Source organism: Danio aesculapii, chromosome 16 (genome assembly GCF_903798145.1).
Source record: "Danio aesculapii chromosome 16, fDanAes4.1, whole genome shotgun sequence".
Classification (NCBI taxonomy): Eukaryota; Metazoa; Chordata; class Actinopteri; order Cypriniformes; family Danionidae; genus Danio; species Danio aesculapii.
In genome coordinates this window covers 32,582,326-32,609,067 of record NC_079450.1, presented here as the reverse complement: position 1 = coordinate 32,609,067, position 26,742 = coordinate 32,582,326, and the positions used below count along the sequence as shown (strand labels likewise).

At 35.2% G+C, this 26,742-nt stretch overlaps 1 protein-coding gene across 1 annotated transcript; it reads left to right on the top strand.

Moving 5' to 3' along the window:
• Nucleotides 1-1,492: 1,492 nt before the first annotated feature.
• slc50a1 (solute carrier family 50 member 1) lies at nucleotides 1,493-16,912 on the top strand. The gene is made up of 6 exons (XM_056475638.1): nucleotides 1,493-1,688; nucleotides 2,769-2,846; nucleotides 3,385-3,508; nucleotides 7,033-7,194; nucleotides 12,537-12,656; nucleotides 12,744-16,912. The coding sequence occupies exons 1-6, from the start codon at nucleotides 1,621-1,623 to the stop codon at nucleotides 12,849-12,851; spliced, it is 660 nt and encodes a 219-aa protein (XP_056331613.1). The 5' UTR covers nucleotides 1,493-1,620; the 3' UTR covers nucleotides 12,852-16,912.
• The last annotated feature ends 9,830 nt before the right edge of the window (nucleotides 16,913-26,742 follow it).

The following is a 26,742-nucleotide window of genomic DNA, read 5'->3' as shown; positions in this document are numbered from 1 at the left end:
CCATCCAGTATTTTGTTTTATGCAGCAGATGCCCTTTCAGCTGCAACCCATCACTGAGAAACACACACACAGACACACACCTATTCACACTACAGACAATTTAGCTTACCCAATTCACCTGTACCACATGTCTTTGGACTGTGGGGGAAACCGGAGCACCCGGAGGAAACCCACACGAACACAGGGAGAACATGCAAACTCCACACAGAAACACCAACTGACCCAGCCGAGGCTCGAACCAGCAACCCTCTTGCTATGAAGCGACAGCACTACCTACTGCGCCACTGCGTCACCCTAGCCTGGATAAGCAGATGAAAATTAAATGAGATGAGATGAATGTGATTGGTACTTGAAAGGTGATATCATAAATGGTCTTAATTTTAGAAATGCATTTTCAGACATCAAAATTTTTAAATACATTTACAGAAGAAATTACATTTAAACTAGTATTAATTTAATTCATGATATGAGTTACTTACATTTTTTTAAGTATAGACATTCCCACTAGTACTACTGATATCAAAATTAAAGTAGATCTAATATGTATAACAGCAACTCGTAGGAATTTTGTTTTATATCACCAATCAAATTAACATGGCAGTCTATGGTGACATCTAACTAGTGAAAACACAGATATTAAGAACTAGAACTAGAACTAGATAGTTAAAATTCTATTTCTAATACTAAGAATGAAAATTTAAGTATTTCTTTTAGTGAAATTGAATTATTGATAACATGAATTAACATTGTTATAGTGAAAATGCAATTCCTGATATCAATAATTTAAGACAGTAATTTGTACAAAAATTGTTGATAACAGGATTATTACATTTTGAGTAATAAAAGTGAAAATGGCTTGCCTACAGTATACAGCATAGGCTCCTTAACATCAAAGAATCGTTTATATCAATAATCAAGATTTTTGATTTGTTAAAAAGATAGATGACATCGTTAATAAAAATGCATTAACATCGTTAGTGGAAATTAAAAAAATACTATCAAAGATTGAATTGTTGATATCAATAATTCTCACTCACTCATTATCTTTGGCTTAGTCCCGGATTTAGTCAGGGGTTACCACAGCGGAATGACACGCTTGATATCAAGAATTGAATTGTTGATATGAATAATTAACATCCTGAGGATGGATAGAAGTCGTAACAGCTTGCCATAAGCATAGACTGTAAAATATATAAACATAAGCCATACAAATTGATTAAAACTTGATACATTTTGTTCATAACAAAACGGTTTTCAAATGAATTTATTCTGAGTTTTGAACATTGCAGAAAGCATATTCTTACGGCCACATACGTCAAACTGATGTCTTTACAAACTACAAATGTCACTAAGATAAACATACCTGTGCTGTCAATCTTCAAACACGCCTTCCCTCACCTCACAACCGGACTACAAAATAACGTCACCGAGCATCGTTGCACGGCAACCAATCAGAGCGAAGGAATCCATTCACACTGATTACAAACACGGAAATCGCTGAGGTGCACGTCAGCGTTGCATGAGTGTTGAATCCTAAAGCTTTTATTAATTAAATAGAATCCTTTTCGCTTGCAAAAGTGTTTGTGTAAAAGCCCAGCTCGTTGTTCGCTTATTCAGTCTATGGATTTTCTGCAGCTGCTATCATGTGCGTGCATCATATTCACCGTCGGGATGTTCACGACGGGATTGTAAGTTACTTACGTTTGTTATACATTTTTATGATAAAATATATCGAGTGTCATTTGTCTGAGCTAACATGTAAACGCATATAGCTTTAATATTGTTAGGTTCTTGGACATATAACGCATTTCTTTAACAGTTGTATATTTAGAATGTGCATAAAATAATAAAACTGACTCGAATAACCAAAGTTCTCTGTTACATTGTTGTTTATCAATTGACAATTATGATACTGTTTAACAATTATGGATAAATCCCTGCTTACAGCAATATATACCACGGTAATAAAAGTTTTTGCCAACATATTATTGATATTAGAGCGAACATTGTCAAAGGTTGCATATGTATGATATTACATTATTAACAATTGTTGCAGTAGGCTATGCTATTTTGCCTGAAGCCATACATTTGAACATCTCTAATCTGCTTATGTATGTATTTTTAGGCATTTGTGCGAGGAAGCTGAAGCAAAAGAATTTCACTCTTTTAATATAATAAATTTGCAGTGTATATCATGAATTATGATTATCTATATCCATTACAGAGTTTTCCATTCTTATGTTATAAGTTATAGTGTCAGAATACCAATCTGAGAGGAAAATGTCGTTGAATTTGCCATTGCAGTTTTAAAATTTTTATTTTAAAAGGTTATTCAATATTAGAAATTATTTAATAATCAAAATCCCTGTATTAGAGAGGTGGTCAAGGTAAAACTTTATAGAACAATTTCATGTGTTAAGATAAGCGTAATTAATTTAATGGAACATATAATCTAAAAGTTAATTTGGTGTAAAAGGATTAAAGGTTTATTTTAAAAGTAGGTTTAGTGTTTGGATTTATATAAATATGTTATCAGAATACCAATGCAAGTTACAGGTTTAATTTTAAACAAAATCATTTAAAGTTATTTTATTTTGATAAATTGAATGGGAATTTATTTTCATATTTTTTTCATATTGATGTCAGCATAACAATATCAAAAGTTAAATTATAAAACACAATGACTTCCTTTGTATTTATTTTAATTTCATTCTCATAAATGTATGTATTAGATGACATTCTTCTCATCGCCTTCTCTGTGTTTGCAGGACCGACTTGAAGAAAATGAAGGCCACACAGAGTGCAGATAACGTTCAGTTTCTGCCTTTTCTTACCACATGCTTAAAGTATGTCTTTGGTATTTGACATCTGCAGCTCATTTTTGTTAATATTGATTATGTACAGGTAGGCATGGGCTGGTATAAGATTATGATGGTATGATAACATTGGATAAAAATATCATAGTATCACTGTATTGTGATTACTGCTCTAAAATATGTTCTTTTTAAATGTCTGGGTAAAAAAACTACAACTTTTTCACCTTTAAACGCAATATATATTTTATTTTAAGAAAAATTGTAAATATTTTGCAACAGTAAACAACAAATGAATCACAGATTTCTTTACAATTTAAAACGGCATGTTTGTATATCTTTATTGCTGGAGTTCATGTTGTACTAAAAAAAAAACATAAAACCAAAGTCTTACATATACCATAGAAATGGCATAGCAAAAAATCTTAGCGGTTTTAAAACCTTGACATTTCCATACATTGAAAACAGTTGCCGTCCCATGCCTACATGTAACTTTCTTCAGTTTGACATGAACATTGATTTCAATGCATGATAACCAAGTTCTGAATAATCTTTGTGTGTCTGTGTTCAGTAATCTAGGCTGGCTGTACTATGGATTACTAAAGGGAGACGGAACAGTGATTTTTGTGAACATCATTGGAGCCTTTTTACAAACTGTGTACATTGCCACCTACTGTCATTATACCAAAGAGAAGGTTTGTCCATGTCTTGAACTATTATTGATAATGCACAACACAACATGAATCCACTAGCATTTTTTTTTGTAGAACATATTAGTTATTACAAATTAGTTGGGCTGTGATGAGACGCTTTCTCCACGTGACGAGACACGAGATTGGGTTCACGAATATGAGACAAGACAAGATTTTTACACTATTTTTAAGAAATCTTCAATGATGAAATGTATAAATGTAAAATAGTCTTTTGTTAGCTATTTTATTAACTATTTAGGTGCTTTTTTAAAAATCAACTTGTAATGATATATAACTTCTATTTCAATGAATTCTATACAGTAAAGGACGTGCAAACGCTGCAAAATATTTTGCTAATAGCCTACATTAATGGATTATTGTCGTTTTTTTGTAGGATTTTAAATATTAGCAAAATATTTGCGTGTGTCTCCAGAAGTTCACCGTCAGGATAAGACACACACACACACACACACACACACACACACACACACACACACACACACACACACACACACAGCTGTGTGTGTCTTATCCTGTCGCAAAATGTGGCTAAAAGACCTACATGATGGTAATAGTTTGATTATGGTCTTTACTCTGCACTTAGCTCTTCAACAATGGGACTAAAATACTCCATTTGTGTTTGCGATGAGTATGACTTTAAGCGGATCTGAAGTGCTATTCTATCGCATGGATATGAAGCATGGTTAGTGTGTGTGGCTGCAGTTTTAGCCTCTGTTGGACGCAGCAGCTGGTGAACTCCGGTTAAAAAAATAAAAATAAAGCAGTTACGTCACACTCGCCCAAGCAAGTGTGTAACATGGGCAACTCCTGAGCCCAGCCTGGGTTGCCAGGTGTGTGCAAAGCACTTGATTTGCAGTTCAAATCAAATCCTGCCTCCAATCTTCAGTGATAAATTCACCCTTATGCTCCATCATAACATCACAACTCATGACACAACTTTTCACCTCGACGAGAAATCTCATCACGATTTAATCTCGTGAAATCTCATTATACGAGATCTTGTCACATCCCTACAAATTAGTAATAATCAAGAACAGTTTGAATGTTTTTATTACAAATTAAATAGTCAGCGTAACTGTTAAATCTGTATTTAAAAGGTAATTCAGCATAAGAATTTAATAAAATGATTAATTGAAAAGTTAATTCAGAATTGTTATTAAAGGTTAGATTATTGGAATCCTGATCTAAGAGAAAAGTTAATAAAATGGTTTTAATGTCAAGTTTTATTGTTGTCTCAATTCGAGTAAAAAGTTTAATTTAAATCAGTTTTATTAACACATTTAAATTAAAAGTCAATTTAATTCTATATAGGGGTGTCACGGTGGCGCAATGGGTTGCATGATCGCCTCACAGCAAGAAGGTCGCTGGTTCGAGCCTCGGCTGGGTCAGTTGGCATTTCTGTGTGGAGTTTGCATGTGCTCCCTGTGTTTGTGTGGGTTTCCTCCGGGTGCTCCGGTTTTCCCCCACAGAATGATCAAATGAAAAGTGCAATTTAAATAAATATATATATAAAATAATCACCATAACAAATCAAGAGGCAATTTTAATTAGAAAAAATGCTTTATTCACTTAAAGGGGTGGTCCACTACGATATAGCATCATAAACTTTAGTCGATGTGTAATGTAGCTGTGTGAACATAAACAACATCTCTGAATGTAATACACTCAAAGTTCAATGCAAAGGGAGACATTGGCTTTTACTGAGTTAGCTTAGCAAAGCCTACAGCGAACAAAGTTTGGGGACTACAAAAAATACATCTGGGTTAATGATGTCATTAGCCCTTCAGGTTACACCATAGACTGTAAAATATATGGACAGAGCATCCGTGACGTCACCCATAGGTTTCTGAACACTGCAAAAGAAGCTACAAGTAGGCGCGGCCAACCGTCGCCATTTTGTTCGCGCGTCATCGCACACACGGCGGGATACCAAACAAGGGCAAATAGGCGGAGAGTGGGCGGAGCTACAGACGCCTGCTGGCACTTTGCTTAGACCTAGCAGACAGACTTTACTTTGGGAGAAACGCTTGATACTTTATTACCTGCGACTCGTTTGTGTTCTGACCACATGTGCTTGGCTGTACACTATATCAATAAAGTGTTTGGACTTTTAAAAACACTGTAGCAATACAGTGAGCCACTAAACATTGCTCTTATGACGTTTTTCTACAGGAGGAAAACCCGAAATACGTCCAAACACTTCAAATATAGTGTGTGTTAGTAAATGCAAGACTATTGATGAACTCCAGCATAACACTGTATGATAACGCTTCATATGACTGTTCTAGAGCCTACAGCTAATCAATCTGTCACATTCTGGAGTGCTTTATGGGTCTAAAGAAAAATATTAATGATAAATGATCTTAAATAAAACAAATACATTTATAGAGATGGTATACAAGTATATAACTTTACTCACATGGGAAACGGAGGCCACGTGAATGGTTTGTGAGCACAATTAAATGCACACAGCATGCCATATCATCTGATAATTGTAAGAAATAAGTCCAAAAGGCAGCTGACTGTGTAAAGCCACATAAAACAAAACAAAAATACGATGAATATGCCGAGATCAGTGGCTAATCTGCCGGATTCAGCTGAGGTGAAGTGACGGCGACCAGCGAGACCTAGCTGTCACTCAAGTGGCCACGCCCTTAATTATGCAAACTTAATATAACCTAATATAAAGGAAATGGATGAGTTATAAAAAAAAAATTCACCCCCCTCACAGTTGTCATGGAGGGTAATAATAGCTATATGAACCAAAATCGTTCTTTGTACCAGACTGTAAACACCTTTTCTTCTGCTGTAAAGTTGGCCATTCTAACAGTGGGCTCAATTGCAACTTGCTCTATTATGGAGCCAGGACTAGCGGAATTTTGATGAATTGCAGTTTCAGTTACTTCCGTATTGGCTTCCCGAGAGAGAGCGGGAGGTTGCCGCTTGGGTTACACACATACACCCCGCACAGCAAAGGGGCGTGGCCAGAGGCGCTGTAATGTTATAACATGTGGAGCTGATTTGCGAATCACAGAACATTAAGTTAGCTGAACAATCAGAGCCTCTTGAAGGCGGGTCTTAAATATGACCGTCCTTTTCATGTTAGCTTAGTAGCTGTATATAATCAAAGTAGGATGTATGAAAAACGAACGTGATTTTCTACAAATAAAGCATGAGCACACATTGCTTTTCACCCCATAAACACAACCAAGCCTTAAAAATAAACTCTGGACCACCCCTTTAACAGTTTGAGATATTTGATCATAAAATACTCTTACTAATTTCTTAGTATATCTAGTTTTATTTTCTAGTTTGAAGTAGAATTTGTATCCTAGGCTTGACTCTTTTACGTGACCCCACTGTATATACAACAGATGGGAAGGCTCAGAAACAAGAAATAATGTCTTCAACCCAGATGTGTAAAATAAATCTGATCATATTACTAAAACACAGACAAAACAGTTGCTCCTCCGTAACACTGCCATATCTGTGTGTGTGTGTTTCAGAGGAGAGTATATACTCACACCCTACTGATGGTGAGTGTGTTGTGTGTGGCCTGGGTTTACTTCACGCTGGTGATTCCTCCCGGTGAAGCTCAACTCTCTCAGCTGGGCCTGACATGCAGTGTGTTCACCATCAGCATGTACCTCTCTCCTCTTGCTGACCTCGTGAGTGCACTCCTATACACACAATTAACATTAATTACGTGCTGCATCCCAATTCGCCTGTTTGTACCACGCCCTAAAAATATGAGCTTGTTTTGTGAAGAAAAGGTACATATTTTTGAGTGTTTAAGCTTTGAGACATACTAATTCCACATTGAAGGACTGTTATGTTGCTTGGTTACATTCCCTGTCAATCTTGTCCCATCATCCACATTACATTCATATTTAATTTCCTACCATATTGAAGAAGCAGCAGCAGGTTAACCTGCCATCCGTGAGTCCTCAAGTGTTTGCATAATTGTGCATTCAGAATTTAAGAAAGTTTCTAATAGTTCACAGGTGAAATCAACATGAAATAAATATGTTAGATATGAATTAAGGTGCATTGAAACATCTTTACCAAAGCCTCTCCACTGAACAGTAAGTCTTGCTTATGCACCATTTTTGTAGTTTGTTGACACTTTTTAACCATGTTTGTAGTTTTAATTGAATTTGCATCCAGTATGCAGTGCAATATGGGTAATAGCCTTTTGAGCATGGGTCTCAAACTCAATTCCTGGAGGGCCGTAGCTCTGCACAGTTTTGCTCCAAACACAGCTGATCTAACTTAAGCAGGTGTGATTTGGAGGTAAATTGAGCTAATTCTGCAGAGCTGTGGCCCTCCAGGAATTGAGATTGAGACCATTGCTTTAGAGCATTCATGGAGCTGCACTTAAAATTTCTACCTCAAATAGTAGACCATCTGGGTAATTTTAGAGCACTCATTTCAACATACTATGTTTTTGGACATAATAATTCTATTTCTATTTTTTAATACTATTTAGGATGGAAAACATGTACCTTGGGACACAGCAATGCTTAAAGGGATAGTTCACCCAAAAATGAAAATTTACTCACTCATTTACTCTCCTGTTGAACACAAAAGAAGATATTTTGAAGAAAGCTGAAAATGTGTAACCACTGGCTTCCATAGTAGGAAAAACAAATACTATGGAAGTCAATAGTTACAGGATTATGACATATTTCAAAATCTTGACATGTTCAACAGAAGAAAGAAACCTAAACAGTGTTGAAACAAATAAAGGGTGGGTAAATGATTCAAGAACATTCATTTTTGGGTAAACTGTCCTTTTTAAAGGGTTAGTTTAAAATGAAAATTAAAATTATAGCTGCGTCCCAAATGGCACACTATGCACTCATGCACTATGTACTTATGCACTTACACACTCAACAGCATAGAATATGTAGTTATGTAGAATATGTATAATATAAAGTGTCGTCCCAAATGAAAGTCTAAGGTTTTTTTTTACTAAGCAGAAATTCAACACGTTTCCCTGGTAATGTTTGTTGGTTGCCAAATTAGCGAAATAAATAACCAAAGTACCAAATAATACCTGCCATGAGTATAACCACCATCACCATCCGGAGGCGATATAATTACTCTCATAGGAGAATTTTGCTTTCACAATCCAAAATGAATAATGAATCCAACATGTGCGCCCGATAACTCCGCCCCTTCTGTCACGTGAGCAAGGCTGCGACTGTTTAGTGCGTAAAGTGTTCATCATTCTACACTTCATTTTAACAGTTGAATAAGTGCATGCGGTTATACTCATGGCAGGTGTTATTTGGTCATTTATTTCACTATTTTGGCAGCTGATAAAGGGAAATGGTTCAAATTCCACTCTGTAAAAAAACTATTAGTGTTTCATTTGGGACAACACTACATGCATATACTATGCTGTTGAGTGTGTAAGTGTATAGTTTGCCATTTGGGATGCAGCATATGTTATTAATAACTGGCCTTTATATCCATGTTGCGATCAAATGGAAAGTAATGCAAGGTTCCCCATCTTGGCACTATAGAGTATAAAAAATATATAGAGTAGAAAAAGTATATATATACTTTTTGCCTTCGATGCGATTTTATTTTTTATGCTTTTTGCAACCACCTGCATTTGCCGCTCGTTTTTTACCCATTACATGTGTGAATCAGTGGGCGGAGCTTAACAGGCAGGTATGTTGAAGCAGGTGTTGATCATCTTTGGTGGAGGAAAAGTTTATGAAACAAACTTAATATAGACTTAATAGAGTGGTTCATTATTTCACAACCCCTTTGTCAGGCTGACTTTAATTCAAATTTTTTTTCTGAGGGGGCTTTCAAAGAAGTTTAGAATTCTCTCGTTTTTATGGAATAATTAATGCTTTAATGTCAAATGATCAAGTAAAAGTTAGATTTCTCAGTTCACAACCCCTATAAATGAATACCACATTTATATAGTTCATTGTTATAATCTATGAATTAAAAAACAGGCACTAAACATCTTAGCATGTTTTTTGTCTTTTTAGGATCGTGGGTTTCTAATTCAGTTGAATAAAATTGAAATGATGCACAGTTGACATTTATGTAGCATCAAAGCATCATCATAAAACTAAACAAAATGGATTAAATAATTTAAACTAAACTTTTACACAAAACAAAATGCTCAGGACCATGTTATTATATGTTCAGCTTTCTGGTTGTCTTTTGCCCAATGAAGCAAGTGGGTAGGAAACTAGTCAACATATTTCTCAAATTAATGCATTTTCTATAAATGTCTTATTACCATTTTTTTGTTTGTTTAAAGTCCCCAAGAAATCAAAAGCAACCATATAATTTTGTTAGCTCGCATTGCTAGTTTTGTGGTAAACAATTCATCTGTGCATGTCCATTTAATCTTTTTAATTGAAATCTGAAAATGCACCTCCTGTTTTTTTTGTTGTTTTTTTTTTTTTTCAGTTAAATTGTCAGATTACGTATATCTTAGCAAATGGCCGTGGCTAACATATTTAACCACGCCACTCCAACTGTCAGTTTTGACAACAAATGGTGAAAATGAAATGGTGAAAGGGTGAGGATGCGGTGTCTGTTAAATTGTAATAACTCCCCAAATCCTATTCCCCATCTTTCTGAACGAAATGCCTACTTTACTACATCCATTCAGCTCGCTGTAAAAAAACAGGCCATGCCCACTGTTGTGTCAATTAATATTCCATTTCTCTAGGAACTACGTCACAATATGAAAAAAATAACGATCGCAGCCTCCGGTTCATGTGGACTTTAAGATTTTTTTTTTCACACCTTCATTCTCCTTCCTTAACCTGCCATATTGAAAATAAATGCTTGAACAGTTCCTTTCGCATTTAATTTGTGCTATTTTGGGCCTTTGAGGTAATTAGTTTTCAGATTGCTAGCAAGTTAACATGTATATACCACAAGCACTTTGGGAAAAACTTTATTTTAAGGTGTCCATGTTACACCTTGTAAGTTGTACATACTATAGTAATTGCAAGTAATTACGCATAATTACATGTAACCTAACCATACAGTAAGTTCAAGAGTTCACATTTAGCTGATGATTGATAATAAAGCATATAAAACCCTGATTTCAGAATATCCTTGAGCCCAGGGCTCCCTCCCGTTTGAAGGGCGAAAAGCGATTATGAGCTCAGGTAGGATTAAGATGCTATTTTGAAGTAGTCAATTTACCTATGGTGTATGTCTTTGAACGATGGGAGGGAACCGGGAACCCGGGCAAAACCCACGCGAGCATGGGTAGAACATGCAAACTCCACACAGAAACACCAACCGGCCTGGTGACGGGCCGAACCAGTGGCATTCTTGCTCTGAGGCAACAGTGCTAACCACTGGGCCGTAGTGCCACCCGATCAGGAGAAGGGAAGGAGTAGGGGTGGAAGGGGAGATTCTTCAAGACAAAGATGACTGGAGTGGAAAACTGGAATAGTGTGTCAGTATTCATCTGATTGGTGCAATATACGGAGCTGATGTGGTACCAGCCGTGTTCAATCATAAGCACGTGATCCTCTTGAAATTAGTAAATAAATAAGCCGTACTTTACGTAATTAATTAATTAATTTTACTCTGTAGTTTTATGAAGGGTTACACTGTAACAAGGGCACCTTTAAACTGTAAGTGTATTGTAATTATCGATAATTTCACCAGTTTCTGAGAAAGAGATGATTTTGTTTTCTAAAATACATGGGATGGTAAAATTGCTAATATTTATGTGATGTTCTAGTTTATGAAGTTAAATTTGAAGGTTTAGATAGAAACATAACTAATCACTCTATCTCACACAATAGAACATTTGCCTGTTTAACTGCTAGCACAGATGTGCTATTTAAAACTGCTTATTTATATGGCACTTTTAAAAGAACACATTTGCTGTAAAAAATGCTGCGCAATAGACAAAATACAAAATTTCACTTTTTTTTAAGTGTCCTTGTTACAGTGTAACCATTATTAACTACTTAGTAATATGAATTAATTGCATGTACTTTCTATAAGGTTAGAGCTAAAATTTGGGTTGGGTTTAGGCTTAGTTGCACGTAGTTGATTGTAATTACTATAGTACATGGAGGAATGAATGAATCATGATAAATGAATGAGCATATATCCTCTTCTGATCCTTTCCAAAGTAAAAATAAAGACATAAAATCTTATAGTGACATTCCAGCATTCCAGTTTTTGTTTACCACTGTATTTCTGTGCCCTTTTGCCATCTCCAACTTCCTGTTTTCCATCTTTCCTTCTTCCACATTTATCAGTCCAGCTCCGTCTATCTGTCCTGCGCCCTGTGGTGTATTTCCTGTCATTCTCATACCTCCTTTTGTTTCTTCCTGTTTTTCCCTCCATCACTCCCTGCAAGTGTCAATACCTACTTGTTATGGGAGAATTGGGGCTTAAAGGTCCCGTGAAGTTAAAATAAATTTTTTTAGATGTTAGTAATGTGATGGTAGTCTTTAAGGTATTGTGCTACAAAATTCTCATTTAAAAGATATAAAACTGAAATAAACATCCAAAGCTTGCTGTTTGCCACTTCTGCCTAAATGATTTAATGTTCTTTTTCTTGTCATCTCATACTTTGGTTTCTCAACAAATCTTTACCAATCAAATGCTTTCTAGTATCTGACATACCCTGCTTTTTTCAAGATGCTTCTCATTTGCTTTTCATTTAATGCACTTGAGCTCAACCACTCTTATTGCCAGAGCAGTGATAAAAATGAAAAGCTATAAAGCTATTGGCTGTTTTTAAAAGAGGCAGGAGCTACTCTGTCTTACCTTCCCTTCATGTTTCAGTTGAGATTTACGTCAAACATCAAAAAAACCTGCACATTTCAAAGCACTTGATGGGATCTTTAAGTGTAAATAACGAGCACTCCACATGTGCTGGTCCTGGGTGCTGAATCTGAAGGTGCGGGTTTGAGTCCTGCTTGGATATAAAAAAGTATCAAAATCATATTTCTCCTCTCAAAAATATTTTCGCATTGTTTATTTTCATCAGTTGGAGATCATACGGACCAAATCTGTAGAGCGCTTGTCTTTTTCCTTGACCGTCGCTACATTTTTCACTTCTACATCATGGACGCTGTATGGCCTTCAGCTGGGGGACTATTATATCATGGTAAGATGATGAAGAGACTGTTCTGAGAGAGAAGTTTGAGGTGATTAAGTAAGTTTCATGTTTTGTTTTTCGTGTCTTGGTTTTTAGGTGCCCAACACCCCTGGCATCTTTACGAGCCTCATTCGCTTCTTCCTCTTCTGGTGGTTCGGTGCAGTCATTCCCCAAATCCCATCCTATAAACTCATCCAGATCTGAAGGGGATTTGGATTGAATCTGAATAAGTGCCTTCTCCAATTTCCTTTACCCAAGCCACAAGAGCTTGACATGATGCTATCTGAGCTCAAACCTCTAGTGAAACTGGCACTTTAAATGCTTAATTTTCACAGTTATTTTAGGCAAGTGGGAAGCACAAAAATCTTATTCTGTCACCATTTACTTATCCTCATGTTTTTCCAATTCTGAATGAGTTGGTTCTTCTACCTGTACAGTAGAAGTCTGGTTACAAGCTTTTGTGTTGAATAGGAAAAAGTCAGGTTTGGATCAACAAGAGTGTGACTAAATAATGCTTGAATGATTAGAATATTCATTTCAAAATTCAGAGTTCATTCATGCTCATCCCAAACCTGTATGATTTTCTATCTATTCACAAAAGAATATAAAGTAAATTGTTTTTGTTTTTTCTCAGTTACAGAGAATTGAGGTTTTTCGGTGTTTAAAAAAAGACACAAAAGCACCATCATATTGAAGGGGCCATTAATAACACTTTTCTGAGAGTTATGAAGCTATAAGTTAATCTTTTGTGAAGCATCAAGACAACATTAGAGCCATTATCATCTGAAACCTGTTCTTTTTGAGTGATATTTTAATCAGCCTGTTGATTTATTCTGAAGCATCACTGATCTGCAGGTTGAGATCACTCAAGGTAAGATTATTTGATCTTATGTCTTACAAAACCTTTTGTTTTTTTTAGCAACTCTAGCAATTCTTTGTTACTGGATGGGGAAAATCCTCTGAGTTTCCTTTTTATGTTTCCTGTTAGTCATATGGGTTTGGAGCCACATGCGGATGAGTAAATAACAGTTGTGTATTAATTTCCGGTGAATTTCAGCGGTGACAGATAATTTTCTAATTTTTTTAACCTTGTTATAATGGAGATGCTCTCAGTTTGTTTGTCAGGTATTTCTGAGTTAATAAGTGTCAAATTCTGCAAACATGGCACACCCCAAACCGAGAGCTCAAACCTGTTTTCCTGTTACAGTCTTTTCTTTTGGAATGACGTCTTGTTATTACAGAGATGTCTACCTTTTTTTTTTTCTTTGTAAAATTGGTTGCATACTCCTTCAAGTGGCCTTTAGAAAAGTGTAACAGTCCATTGCAATGAATGTAGTGTTTCAGAACCCTCATTAATCATAGGCTAATTTATTACAATATCATTCCTAATTGTCTCTGAATATCAGTTTGGCAGCTATTTAATCAGCGAGAAACTCAAGTCACTCACCCCAAGTGATGCCTTGCATGTGTAAAACACATGGTTTGCACATCCTTATGAAATTAACCATGGTTTTACTATAGATAAAACAAACAAGCATGTTTTTTATATTTAAACCATGGTAAGCACAAATTAACCATGCTTTTGCTTACACTAACCACAGTTTAACCATAAGCTTTGTAGTAAGACTGTGGTTATTCCAATGGTAATTACTATATCAAAAACTACATTTGATAAAATATATATTTTTTTGATAAGTCAGCATCAGAATATGGTTGTCATGCTGTGCTTTATCCTTTAATGTGCTTGTGTTCATGCATAGTTTGGTTATTTATGGGACTGATTGTTGCAATCATATTTTCTTGCTGTTCTGTATGATCAGAACAGAACTGGACATCTAGTTGTCTCAGTTATGTACATCCCAATGTCACCAGGAAATGTAACTATTTTACATATATCGTCAAAAAAGATTTATATGATTTAAAAATAGGAAAGCATATTATTTTTAAAAGGAGGTACCTCTAAACCCATCGGGGGATGAGCAAATTATGCTAAAATGTACAAATGAGATTGTACAAATTCATACACATTAGGTACTAAATCAACAAGTTATGAATTTCTGTGAGATTTTGTTGTAATATCTCTCCATACTGGACATATATGGGCAGATATGGTCTCTATCACTTACAGTTACACTGATTTTAGGTTTAGATCCTATCACTTTCCTCCACTGGGTCAGTTTCATGATCTGTACAGTTCTAATGACTCCGTTGTGCAGCTCTTTAATGAAGTATAAAATCTTTAATTCATTAATTTAAAAGATAAATTTATACAAACAAAGCTTTACGGACTGCCCAAATTTTCAACCATACCAGTCAGCTATGAGGGGATTCATTACATTACACACTTTCGTTTGAATAATTTTTTTTTTTAAATTGGACAAGAAAAGAAATGTACAAGACTGTGAAGCATTGCAAATTATGCAAATTTAAAAGAAATGTTTAGAACTTGTGTGTCAAGTTCATTGTTATAAATATGAATTTAAGAATGCCATTTGTGATACTTCATGGTAGTGGCTGGGGCTGAATATAATTTGATGCTCTTTGCAACTCTGATTGGTGGAATTTTCTTTAAAGCATATAGTGTAGTTTATGTAATCTTCTATCAGTTACAATTGCTTTAAAAGATAAATTGTGTAGTTCATTCCCTTATTTAGTAAGGTAATTTTCTATTTCTTCATATAATCCTTTCTTTCAAATCAGACTTTGTAATGTTGTGATTTTCCTTGTAGCAGTTTGGTTTAGTTTTCATTTTATGGGTGAACTATCCCTTTACTAATATCTTTGATATATCTAGCGCACCTTTGTTTTTGGAACAAAAGGGTATTTTTATGAACATTGTCATTTTCAGAATATCATACACTACCTGACAAAAGTCTTGTCGCCTATTCAAGTTTTAGGAACAGCAAATAATAACTTGACTTCTAGTTGATCCTTTGGTATCAGAAGTGGCTTATATATATGACAAAGGCCTCTAGATTATGCTTATTTTACCAAAATAAAATATGATCATGCCTTGATTTTTAATTATTTTAATAGGACAGTAAGGTGTGACTTCGCTGAATCAAAAGTCTTGTCACTTAACAGAAATAATGTACAGTATAGAATATAAAGTCATGGTGCAGTGGAAAAAAAAGAAATATTGTGTATGACTCCCATGAGCATGGACGACTGCATCAATACATCACTGCAATGACTCAAATAAATTATTAATAAAGTCATCTCCCAGAGGAGTCCTCCTCCATCTTATCCCAGACATGCTCAATAATGTTCATGTCTGGAGACTAGGCTGGCCAATCCTAGAGCACATTGACCTTCTTAGCTTTATAGAACTTTGATGTGGAGGCTGATGTATGAGGAGGAGCGCTATCCTGCTGATTCCCTTTTTTGATTTGTAACGTAATGGGCAGCACAAATGTCTTGAGACCTCAGGGTGTTGATGTTTCTATCCACTCTGCGTCTCTCTCGCATACCCCCCCCCCCCCCCCCCCCATACTGAATCTAACCCCAAACCATGATTTTTCCTTCACCAAACTTGACTGATTTCTGTAAGAATCTTGGGTCCATGTGGGTTCTAATAGGTCTTCTGCAGTATTTGTGATGATTGGGATGCAGTTCAACAGATGATTCATCTGAAAAATCTACCTTCTGCCACTTTTCCATTGATCAACTAGAAGTCAAGTTATTATTTGTTGCTCTTACAATTAGGATTGACAACAAGACTTTAGTCTGGTAGTGTACTTTAAAAAACATTTTAAATGAATAAGAACTTTACAAACTCCCCTTTCCTCAGAGAATGCCATAGTCTAAACAAAATCAAAAGTCTTTATTCACTATAGTCAAGCTGGCTGGCGGGATATGGGGGGAGTAATGCACATATTCATAACCGGAGATGTCAAGATAAAAATCATAAGCAGTCATTAGCTGTTCTTGTTGTAAATCTAAACCGCTTTAATCTGTGAAATGCAAATCTCTTTTTGGGCTTTACAATATTAGATACTTTATCCACTCTAAGTCTCCAAGACTGGGTGTTGTGGATTTTTTCAAAAATGGTTTTAATGTATTAAATTTAATGTAAATCAACTTTGATTTATTGAGAAATGTTTATGGCTTTTGTGTTGTAAGATTGTGTTTTTTATATTAGGTTTAAATGTGTTTATATATACAATTGTATATTCTATGCAACAGTGTATTTTATATCTGAGGGGATTTAGAGGGATGTTCTTCTTTCCTGGAAAAGAAGGCTCAAATAAAAATTTTATATAAGATATACACTTCGATGTCTGTCTGAGACTGAGGGAAGAAGTTATTAGGGCTTAGCAGGGGAATGTGAAAGGATTTTGTTCTGGTCTCAAAGAGGATCAGAGCTGATTGTGAGCAATGAAAACTCAAATGCGCTGAAAAGCCGAGGCGTAACGCATACTGACAGACGTTTTAATTTCTGTGGGAAGTAACAATACGTTTATCTCCCGCTATTAGGTATTTGGTTTTGCAGAGCTCTGTCAATTATTGTGTGTGTGTGTGTGTGTTTGTTTACCGTTTGCTTGTTTGTGTTTAGTTTTCGTTAACGCGAGTGAGTGGGAACCGTGTGTTTGCTTTTTCTCATTGCCTATGGAGTCTTTACATGCTTTTCCTGTCTGCTTTTCAGAGTAAGACATGAAAGAGGAAAAGGGATTGTAGGCGGTGATTGTTTATCAGAGAGGCTTTCTGAGCGAACAAGAAAATTAGTGAGAGAAACAATGGTGATTATGGCAGCCGAGTCGTGGATGAAGACAAAAGCACTTTGTGCAAGCCGTTTAGTCATGTTTGTCTACATGCTGTTAATCTGAATGTTAAAATGGACAGATCAACAAATGCATTCTCAGATCAGAGCTTTTTAGCTGGTGGATTGTCCACAAAAATTATGAAGCATCAAAGGCCAAAGGAAACATTTTTGAGCTATATACAGTTGAAGTCAGAATTATTAGCCCCGCTGTTTATTTTTTTCCCCAGTTTCTGTTTAACAGAGAGATTTTTTTTCAACACATTTCTAAACATAATAGTTTAATAACTCATTTCTAATAACTGATTTATTTTATCTTTGCCATGATGACAGTAAATAATATTTTACTAGATATTTTTCAAGACACTTCTATACAGCTTAAAGTGACATTTAAAAGCTTAACTAGGTTAATTAGGTAAACTAGGCAGGTTAGGGTAATTAGGCAAGTTATTGTATAATGATGGTTTGTTCTGTAGACAGTCGGAAAAAAAAAAAGTAGCTTAAAGGGGGTAATAATAATGACCTTAAAATGGTTGATAAAAAAAAATAAAACTGATTTTATTAGCCAAAATAAAAGAAAATAAGACTTTTTTCAGAAGACAACAATATTACCAGACATACTGTGAAAATTTCCTTGCTCTGTTAAACATCATTTGGGAAATATTTAAAAAAGGGAAAAAATCTAGGGGCTAATAATTCTGACTTCAACTGTGTGTGTGTGTGTATATATATATATATATATATATATATATATATATATATATATATATATATATATATATATATATATATGAATATATATGAATTTGTGTTATTTATATTTTACCATATTAAAATACAAGAATATAGTATTTTATATAGTATGTTGGACAAAGAATGGAATGAGTAAAGTAATTTTATGTACTCCTTTTGAGCATATGGATGCAGGTAAAGTTTCTACTTCAATGTTCTACTTTTCTAAAAGTGAAATGTCAAAATATTGGGTGATAAAATGAATTGTCATTCAATTTAACAGACACATTTATATAAACAAAATGATGCAACATAGTCTTTAAAATATATTTAATAAGTCATACTAAATTTGCTTTGTCATCAATTAAAACAAACTTATTTAATGTTGAAACCTTAGTGGTTTGAAGGATTGTGGAAAATCAGACCCGTTTAAAATGAGATTTAATTAGTATCAAAATAACTTGATTTAAAAACTATTTCTACACTGAATGATATTTTAGAGGGTGTCTTCCGCAAATCTTGGAGCAAAAAAGGAAGGATAAAATGAAGAACAATATAAGTAGAGCAGCAGATCACTCAAAGATGGGGATTTCTTTCTTAAACTGGCAGCTCAGGTGTTTGTTGCACTGTTGTAAAAACATTTCTGAAAATCATTATTTCTAGCTCAAGAAAAAGCACTTCATGCTTACAATTTCTTTTACAATAAAATTTATTTTAAAATATTTTGAAAAACAACAGTTTTTACAGTATTTTTTAACAAACGGAATGCATCAAGCCTTTGATGGACAGATCATAACTACAATGATCAGTTTTCTGTGCTGAAGTTGAGCATTTGGGCCTCTACACATCATTGAACTTTATTTTAAGGTCATTTTTTTTTTCTTTCTTTTAGTGCTCTGTAATATCTGTGTGGTTAAGTGCAAGATTGAGAAGAATGTAGTGTGGTAAATGGAGAGAGAAACAGGTGTAATTTGGGGTCATTTATGTGACATGACTCTTTAGCCCTTTAACCTCATATAAGGTGTGTGTGAGTGTGTGCATGCATGTGTTTTTCACGTTTTATTTATATTGAGTGATAATAATACCCTTTTTTTCGTTTTGTACAGAATATACAACTTGTACAGTATAAAAATCATTATGTTTTCCTCAAACCGCCATTAAACAACGAGATTTGACATTTTAATTGCTGTGTTTTCATATTGTTTAAAATGACACCATTTTTAAACAAGCATATTATTATTTGTTTATTAATTCAGGTACACTTGTACACTGTAAAAGTTTCACATTGGTTAAACTTACAAACTCAAGTTCACCAGCTGCCTTTAAAATGCGAGTCAACTCAACTAAGAGAAATTCTTTGTTTCAACTTAAGATGTTGAGTTTCACAATACATTTAACTAAAACTCAACATCTTAATTTGAAACAAAGAATCTCTCTAAGCTAAGTTGACTCGCATTTTAAAGGCAGCTGGTGAACTTGAGTTTTTTATAAGTTTAACTAATGTGAAACGTTTTACATGTCATTTTAATGTTTCCTCCTCTGTTTTCTTTGTAGTAATTTCCCGTCGTTCTTACAATATAACTATATTTGTTGCATCGAACATGTTCACAGGAGAGGACAACCTGTCAATCACATGACATTGACCAATAACAAACCACAATTGATCCACTCAGGGCTGTCGCAATGTCTGACTTTTCACTATACACGATCATTATGGCCAAACTAAATTACATTACATATGTTTTATGTAAGTGATAAAGTACATCCAGGAGGTTGTTATCACAGAATAATGCCTGGCTTATTAGTAGCTTGACGCGAAGCGGCTTTGCAGTTAATTTTTCAACAACAACAGCAAAAAACATTTTAAATCTGAACATATCTTGACAAATTATTATTTATTTATTCAGGTAAACTCTTGATCTTAATGTCCCCTCCTCCATTATTTTTGTAATACACTGTAAAAAAATGCTGGGTTCCACACAATTCATTCATGTTGTCCCAACACAAATAGATTAAGGTAACTTAACACTTTTTACAAATTTATGTGGATAAAACATAAAATATTAGGTTGTCCCAATGAAATCTCAAGAATTGTGTTGTTTCAGCTCATTTAAAATACGTAGTTTGAACAACAAAAAAGAAATAGTTTTTTTTTGAGTGTATGAAGATTTTAGATGCAAATACCTGTAAATGCTGTTTCTTCTAAAATGTCTTCTAAAATGAGCATTTTTCTCTGACTCCTGTGTGTAGGCTTAGTCATTTTACCTTTATAGTGACAAATAAGTTCTTTTCATTGCCTTTAAAGTGAAATAAATGAATATAAACATTGGAGGATGAGAAAAACTCTCAATTTAGGAGAAAAATTCAGACAACATTTCTGAACTCTCAAAACTATTTACAATCCAAATGTGGGGTAACCTTTAAGGAGTTAAACCAGGGGTCACCAAACTTGTTCCTGGAGGGCCGATGTAATGCAGATTTTAGCTCCAACCCTAATTAAACACACCTGAACAAGCTAATCAAGGTCTTACTAGGTATATTTGAAACACCCAGGCAGGTGATTTGAGGCAAGTTGGAGCTAAACCCTGGAGGGACACCGGCCCTGCAGGACCGAGATTGGTGACCCCTGAGTTAAACCATGGTAACCAAAAAAACAACAATGTTTTTTTACACCAACCATAGTTTTTGTAAAACTCAAAGAAAGACAACTGCACTTTTGCTAATAAAACCATGGTTAGCTTACATGAGGATGTATATACCTCACAAGAGTAGAGAAGACTATGCTGACTTTAAATAAAATAAACTTTAAAACCTAGTTGAGATGGAAACAGACAGCAACTTTCCTGCATGAACCAACCGAAATAAAGGATTTCTTTATAGCAAGATGAAGATTTTTTTTTGTCATCAATGCCTCATAGAACAAAATAAAATGTGCTCACTTGGTGACAAGCTCATTATGCTGAAACAATTTAGTGTAATTACAGTGTAAAGCAGGGGTGGGCAAACTCGGTCCTGGAGGGCCGGTGTCCTGCACAGTTTAGCTCCAACTCTGATCAAACACACCTGCTTATAGATAATTAGTGATCTTGGAGACACTGATGAGCATGTTCAGGTGTGTTTGATTAGAGTTGAAGCTAAACTGTGCAGGACACCGGCCCTCCAGGACCGAATTTGCCCACCCCTGGTGTAAAGCGTCTCTGTTACAGAACAGACAGATAAATAAACACAAGACAGGGACTGGACGGTCAGGAGTGATGGATGACCATGTGGAGACAGAGAGACTAGACAACACAATCTACACACACGCTGCTCCAACTCTCTCTCGCTCTGTGTGTGTGTGTTTGTGTGTGTTTGTTTGATGTCCAGTGATTCAACCTTTGTTGAGTAAGACGGGAGCTCTTGTGTGAAGGCATCCGGCTAAATGTGTTTATTATGAATCGAGTCTGAGTGATCTCGGACACTTTGCTGTGTTCTCATCAGCAGTAGTTGTAGTGTGTATGCTTGTGTGTGTGTCTTTAATCAGCGCAACAATGGGGGTCTGCTGCAAAACAGGATACCACTGTTTCCTGCAACAGAGACTGTCTCTGGTATACAACACAAACAGACACACACATACACAACAACAACAACGAGCACCTCGATGCTGTTACTAACCAGCATGCATAAATTCTCGGTGACATTTCCAGTCGTTCAAGTACACTTGACTGATGAATAGTTATTATCAGGCTGTGTTTACACTCTTCCCTCTTTTTCTGATGTTACTACAATGGAAAAGCAATAACACAACTGTTATTTAAGTATTGTTTAATAAAGTCAGGCTGATTGTGTCATAAAAAATATATTTATAATAAGAAAAAAGAGTTTAATTGGGATGACGTCAGGTTTGATTTAGTCACTAATGAAACAGTCATAACACATTGACTGGTCAATGCTAATGATAAAAGTACATCATTCTTACAAGGCTTTCTTTGCTTATTTTTTTACCAACAGCATATATTTATTTAGCATATAATATAATATAATATAATATAATATAATATAGTGTGGCACGGTGGCTCAGTAGTTAGGACTGTCGCTTCACTGCAAAAAGGTTGCTGGTTCGCGTCCTGGCTGAGTCAGTTGGCAATACTGTGTGGAGTTCGCATATTTCCTCCGGGTGCTCCAGTTTCCCCAACAGTCCAAAGACATGTGCTATAGGTGAATTGAATAAACTAAATTGTCCGTAGTGTGTGAGTGTGAATGCAAGAGTGCATGGGTGTTTCCCAGTGATGGGTTGGAGCTTGAAGTAATCCACTGCGTGAAACATATGCTGGATAAGTTAATAAAGGGACTGAGCTGAAAAGAAAATTAATAATATAATATAGGGCGGCACGGTGACTCAGTGGTTAGCACTGTCGCTTCACAGCAAAAAGGTCACTGCTTTGAGTCCTGGCTGGGTCAGTTGGCGTTTCTGAGTTTGCATGTTCTCCCCATGTTCGCGTTGGTTTACTGCAGGTGCTCCGGTTTCCCCCACAGTCCAAAGACATGTGCTGTAGTAGGTAAATTGTGTAAGCAAAATTTTCCGTAGTGTATGTGTCCTGGTCTTCCAGGTTGGGAGTTGAGCGTTGGGCTAACAACCCACCTCATAAAACTAGATGCTACGAAACACCAATATGGTGCAGCTAAATATCAACTTCGATATAAACAGCGAAGTAAGTAATATAATATAATACAATATAGGGTGGCACGGTAGCTGAGTGGTTAGCACAAAGGTGGCTGGTTCGAGACTCGGCTAGGCATGGGCCAGTATAAGATTTTGACGGTATGATAACCTTGGATAAAAATATCACGGTATCACGGTATTATGATTACTGCACTAAAATATATTCTTTTTAAAAGTCTCGGTGAAAAAACTACAACTTTTTTCCCTTTTGAATACAATATATTTTATGTTGAGAAGCATTTAAAATATTTTGGAAGAGTAAACATGTTAGGCTAAATTAATTATTGACTTCTGCTGTCTTCATTTGTTTCAAAAACCGATGTTTTTGCAATTGAAAATGGCATCTTTAGATATATTTTCTGCTGGAGATTCTGTTGTCCTAAAAAACAAAACAAAAAATGTGAATAAAAAATCGTGCACATACCTTAGGAACGATATTGCAGAAAATTTTGACAGTTTTAAAACCTTGACCTTTTGAAACCGCGTTTTACCTTGAAAACTGTTATCGTCCCATGCCTAGTCTCGGCTGGGTCAATTTCTGTGTGGAGTCTGCATGTTCTCCGCATGCTGGCGTAGGTTTCCTCCGGGGGCTGTGAATTTGAGAGAGTATGGGTGTTTCCCAATACTGGGTCGTGACTGACAGAGCATCCACTGTGTAAAACATGCTCAAATAGTTAGCGGTTCATTCCGCTGTGTCAACCCCTGATAAATCAGGGACTAAGCCAGGCATGGGCAAACTCGATCCTCGAGGGCCGGTGTCCCTGCAGAGTTTTGCTCCAACACTAATCAAACACACCTGAACACCCTAATTAGTGTCTTCAATATCACTAGAAAGCTACAAGCAGGTGTGTTTGATTAGGGTTGGTGCAAAACTATGCAGGGACACCGGCCCTCCAGGATCGAGTTCGCCCATCCCTGGACTAAGCCGAAGGAAAATGAATAATATAATATAATATAATATAATATAATATAATATAATATAATATAATATAATATAATATAACGTGATGTAATATAATATAATATAACGTGATATAATATAATGTAATATAATATAATATAATATTATATAATATAATGTGATATAATATAATGTAATATAATATAATATAATATAACGTGATATAATATAATATAATATAATATAATATAACGTGATATGATATAATATAATATAATATAATATAAATTAATATAATATAATATAATATAATATAATATAATATAATATAATATAATATAATATAATATAATATAATATAATATAAAACTTTATAATATAATATAAAACATTGTGCAATATAAAAAAGGTCAAAAGGTTTCATATCCACATAACATCCTTTAAAAAAACACTTGAGAAATAATGGCAAAGACACCAACTCTGTGTGATCTTTTTGCCATTAGTATTAATATGAATGGAACTGATCTATATCCACTATCATTTTTGCTTTCAGCTAAATGCAGAAAGAAAGGCTCAGAAATATGAAGATCCAGTTCTCGTGTGTTTACAGAAGCCACTGATTTAGTTTGATATTGTGTAAAAACACACAATTTCACGGTCTGTCTTTTGAAAATTCTTCTTGTCGTTGTACCTCAGACCGAATAAGTGAGATAAATGTGCAGAAGAAGCACTTTAAACTTCTGTTTGCTGAACTCTGAAAAACAGTAGTGTGTGTTTGCTGCATCAGCACACTTGAGTGTGTGTGTGTGTGCGTGCTGTCAGCTCATATGTTTCAGCTTTCAGCAAGTAAAACACACCTGTGAGAGCTCCAGCTGTTGTTTTGAACAGCCCGAACAAGAGAAGCAGAGACAGGGGAAGAGGAATGTGCTGCTCTCCCCTTTTTATCCTTCAGCCCTTCTCTTTTCTTCTGTATCACGTTTGTTCTGTTCACTTTCATCTCATCCAGGTCTCTTCCCCCTCCCCAAACCTCTTTAATTATCTCTGTCTCCTGGTGCTTGTTTGCATTCGCCTGCTTCTGTCTTAACGCCAGCTCTGTAGATGTTAACAAAGACGCCAAAAGCACCGCAAGTTGTAGCGACATGTTTTTAATAGGCAGACTCCATTCTTTAAATGTGGAGAAGAAGGTAATAAACGTGAGACAGAAAGCAGGAGACGCAGGCAGAGACAGGCAACACCCCTCCGGCACCTGCTGACCTCCGTCACCCATTTCAGTGGGTTCAGCTTCTGCTAGTTAAACAGGTAAGGCCAGAGGTCACATACTATAATGGTGACCTTTTTTTTCTCCTGTCCAACTGTCTTCACCCTCTTCTGTCCTTCTCCGTTTCATCTGCAGTTGCTTTAGGCAGGCAATTACCAGTAACATTATGCAGACTCATGACATTCAATATATACAGTTGAAGTCGGAATTATTAGCCCCCCTGTTTATTTTTTTCCCTAATTTCTTTTTAACAGAGAGATTTTTTTTCAACACATTTCTAAACATAATAGTTTTAATAACTCATTTCTAAAAACTGATTTATTTTATCTTTGCCATGATGAGAGTAAATAATATTTGACTAGATATTTTTCAAGACACTTCTATACAGCTTAAAGTGATATTTAAAGGCTTAACTAGGTTAATTAGGTTAACTAGGCAGGTTAGGGTAATTAGGCAAGTTATTGTATAACGATGGTTTGTTCTGTAGACTATCGGGAAAAAAATTGCTTAAAGGGGCTATTAATTTTGACCTTAAAATATTTTTTAAAAATTTAAAACTTCTTTTATTCTAGCCAAAATAAAACAAATAAGACTTTCTCCAGAAGAAAAAATATTATCAGACATACTGTGAAAATTTCCTTGCTCTGTTAAACATCATTTGGAAAATATTTAAAAAAGAAAAAAAAAATTAAAAGGGGGGCTAATAATTCTGACTTGTACATACAGTTGAAGTCAAAATTATTCACCCTCATGTGATTTTTTTTCTTTATCTGCATCATTCTCATGGTCACTAAAACCCATCTCATCCTCACTTTCATCTGCAGGAAGAGCCAGTTCTGTCCTTTTCTTGTTTCACTTACCATTGAACATTATGGTGCTCGCTGATACTGTTTCCTGTGTTCATATCTATTCAAAAGTAGTATTGCCATTATAACTAGATTTTATCCATAATGCAAATGTCATTAACACATGACTAATCAACATTATATTACTAGCATTCATGTTGTTATTGTTACAACTTAAAAGTTCACAGCTGACCTTGCTAGCTAGCTTACCCATTGTAAATTGCACGTTCCACTATTGCACAGTGTTGCCATTTGGTAACACATACATTTGATCGATTAACAAGAAACTAATTTGATTAAAAAAAAAAAATTGCTCTGGATATGTCATCATAACTTACTGGAGGTGATTCAGATGTTTCAGATTTCAGATTTTTTTTTGTGGATCTGACATAATTTGATCCTTTGTTTTATTGACGATTACATTTGCATTCAGCAACTACTCACAATAAACGCCAGTCTGTCAGAAATGTGCTACAGAAAAACACAGCATGTCATGTGACTTAATCAAAGCACATCATTGGCTACTCTAAGGTCTTCTCTTTCCACAAAAAAAAATTTATTAATTAATTTATAATTTAAGAAACAGTGTCAGGGAAACAAACATAAGTATCATGTTGCCAAATGGTGACACCGTGCAGTAGAGGGATAAGTTTGAAGTTCCTATAACCATAAATGTTCCTAGTTCCTGTGGAGCGAACATTCCAAAATTTGCAGTGCACACTGTACATATAAAAATTAAAGTTTTTTGTTTGTTCATTTGTTTTCTTTTTTTGCAGTGATGTCATACAATAACCTTTTCTTTTGTTGTTCCATAAAAACATCTCAGTGAACAGGTCTTAATGAAACCTTTTTTTTCTTGGTGTGACAAACATTTTTAAATTTGAAAGAATCTTTTAAT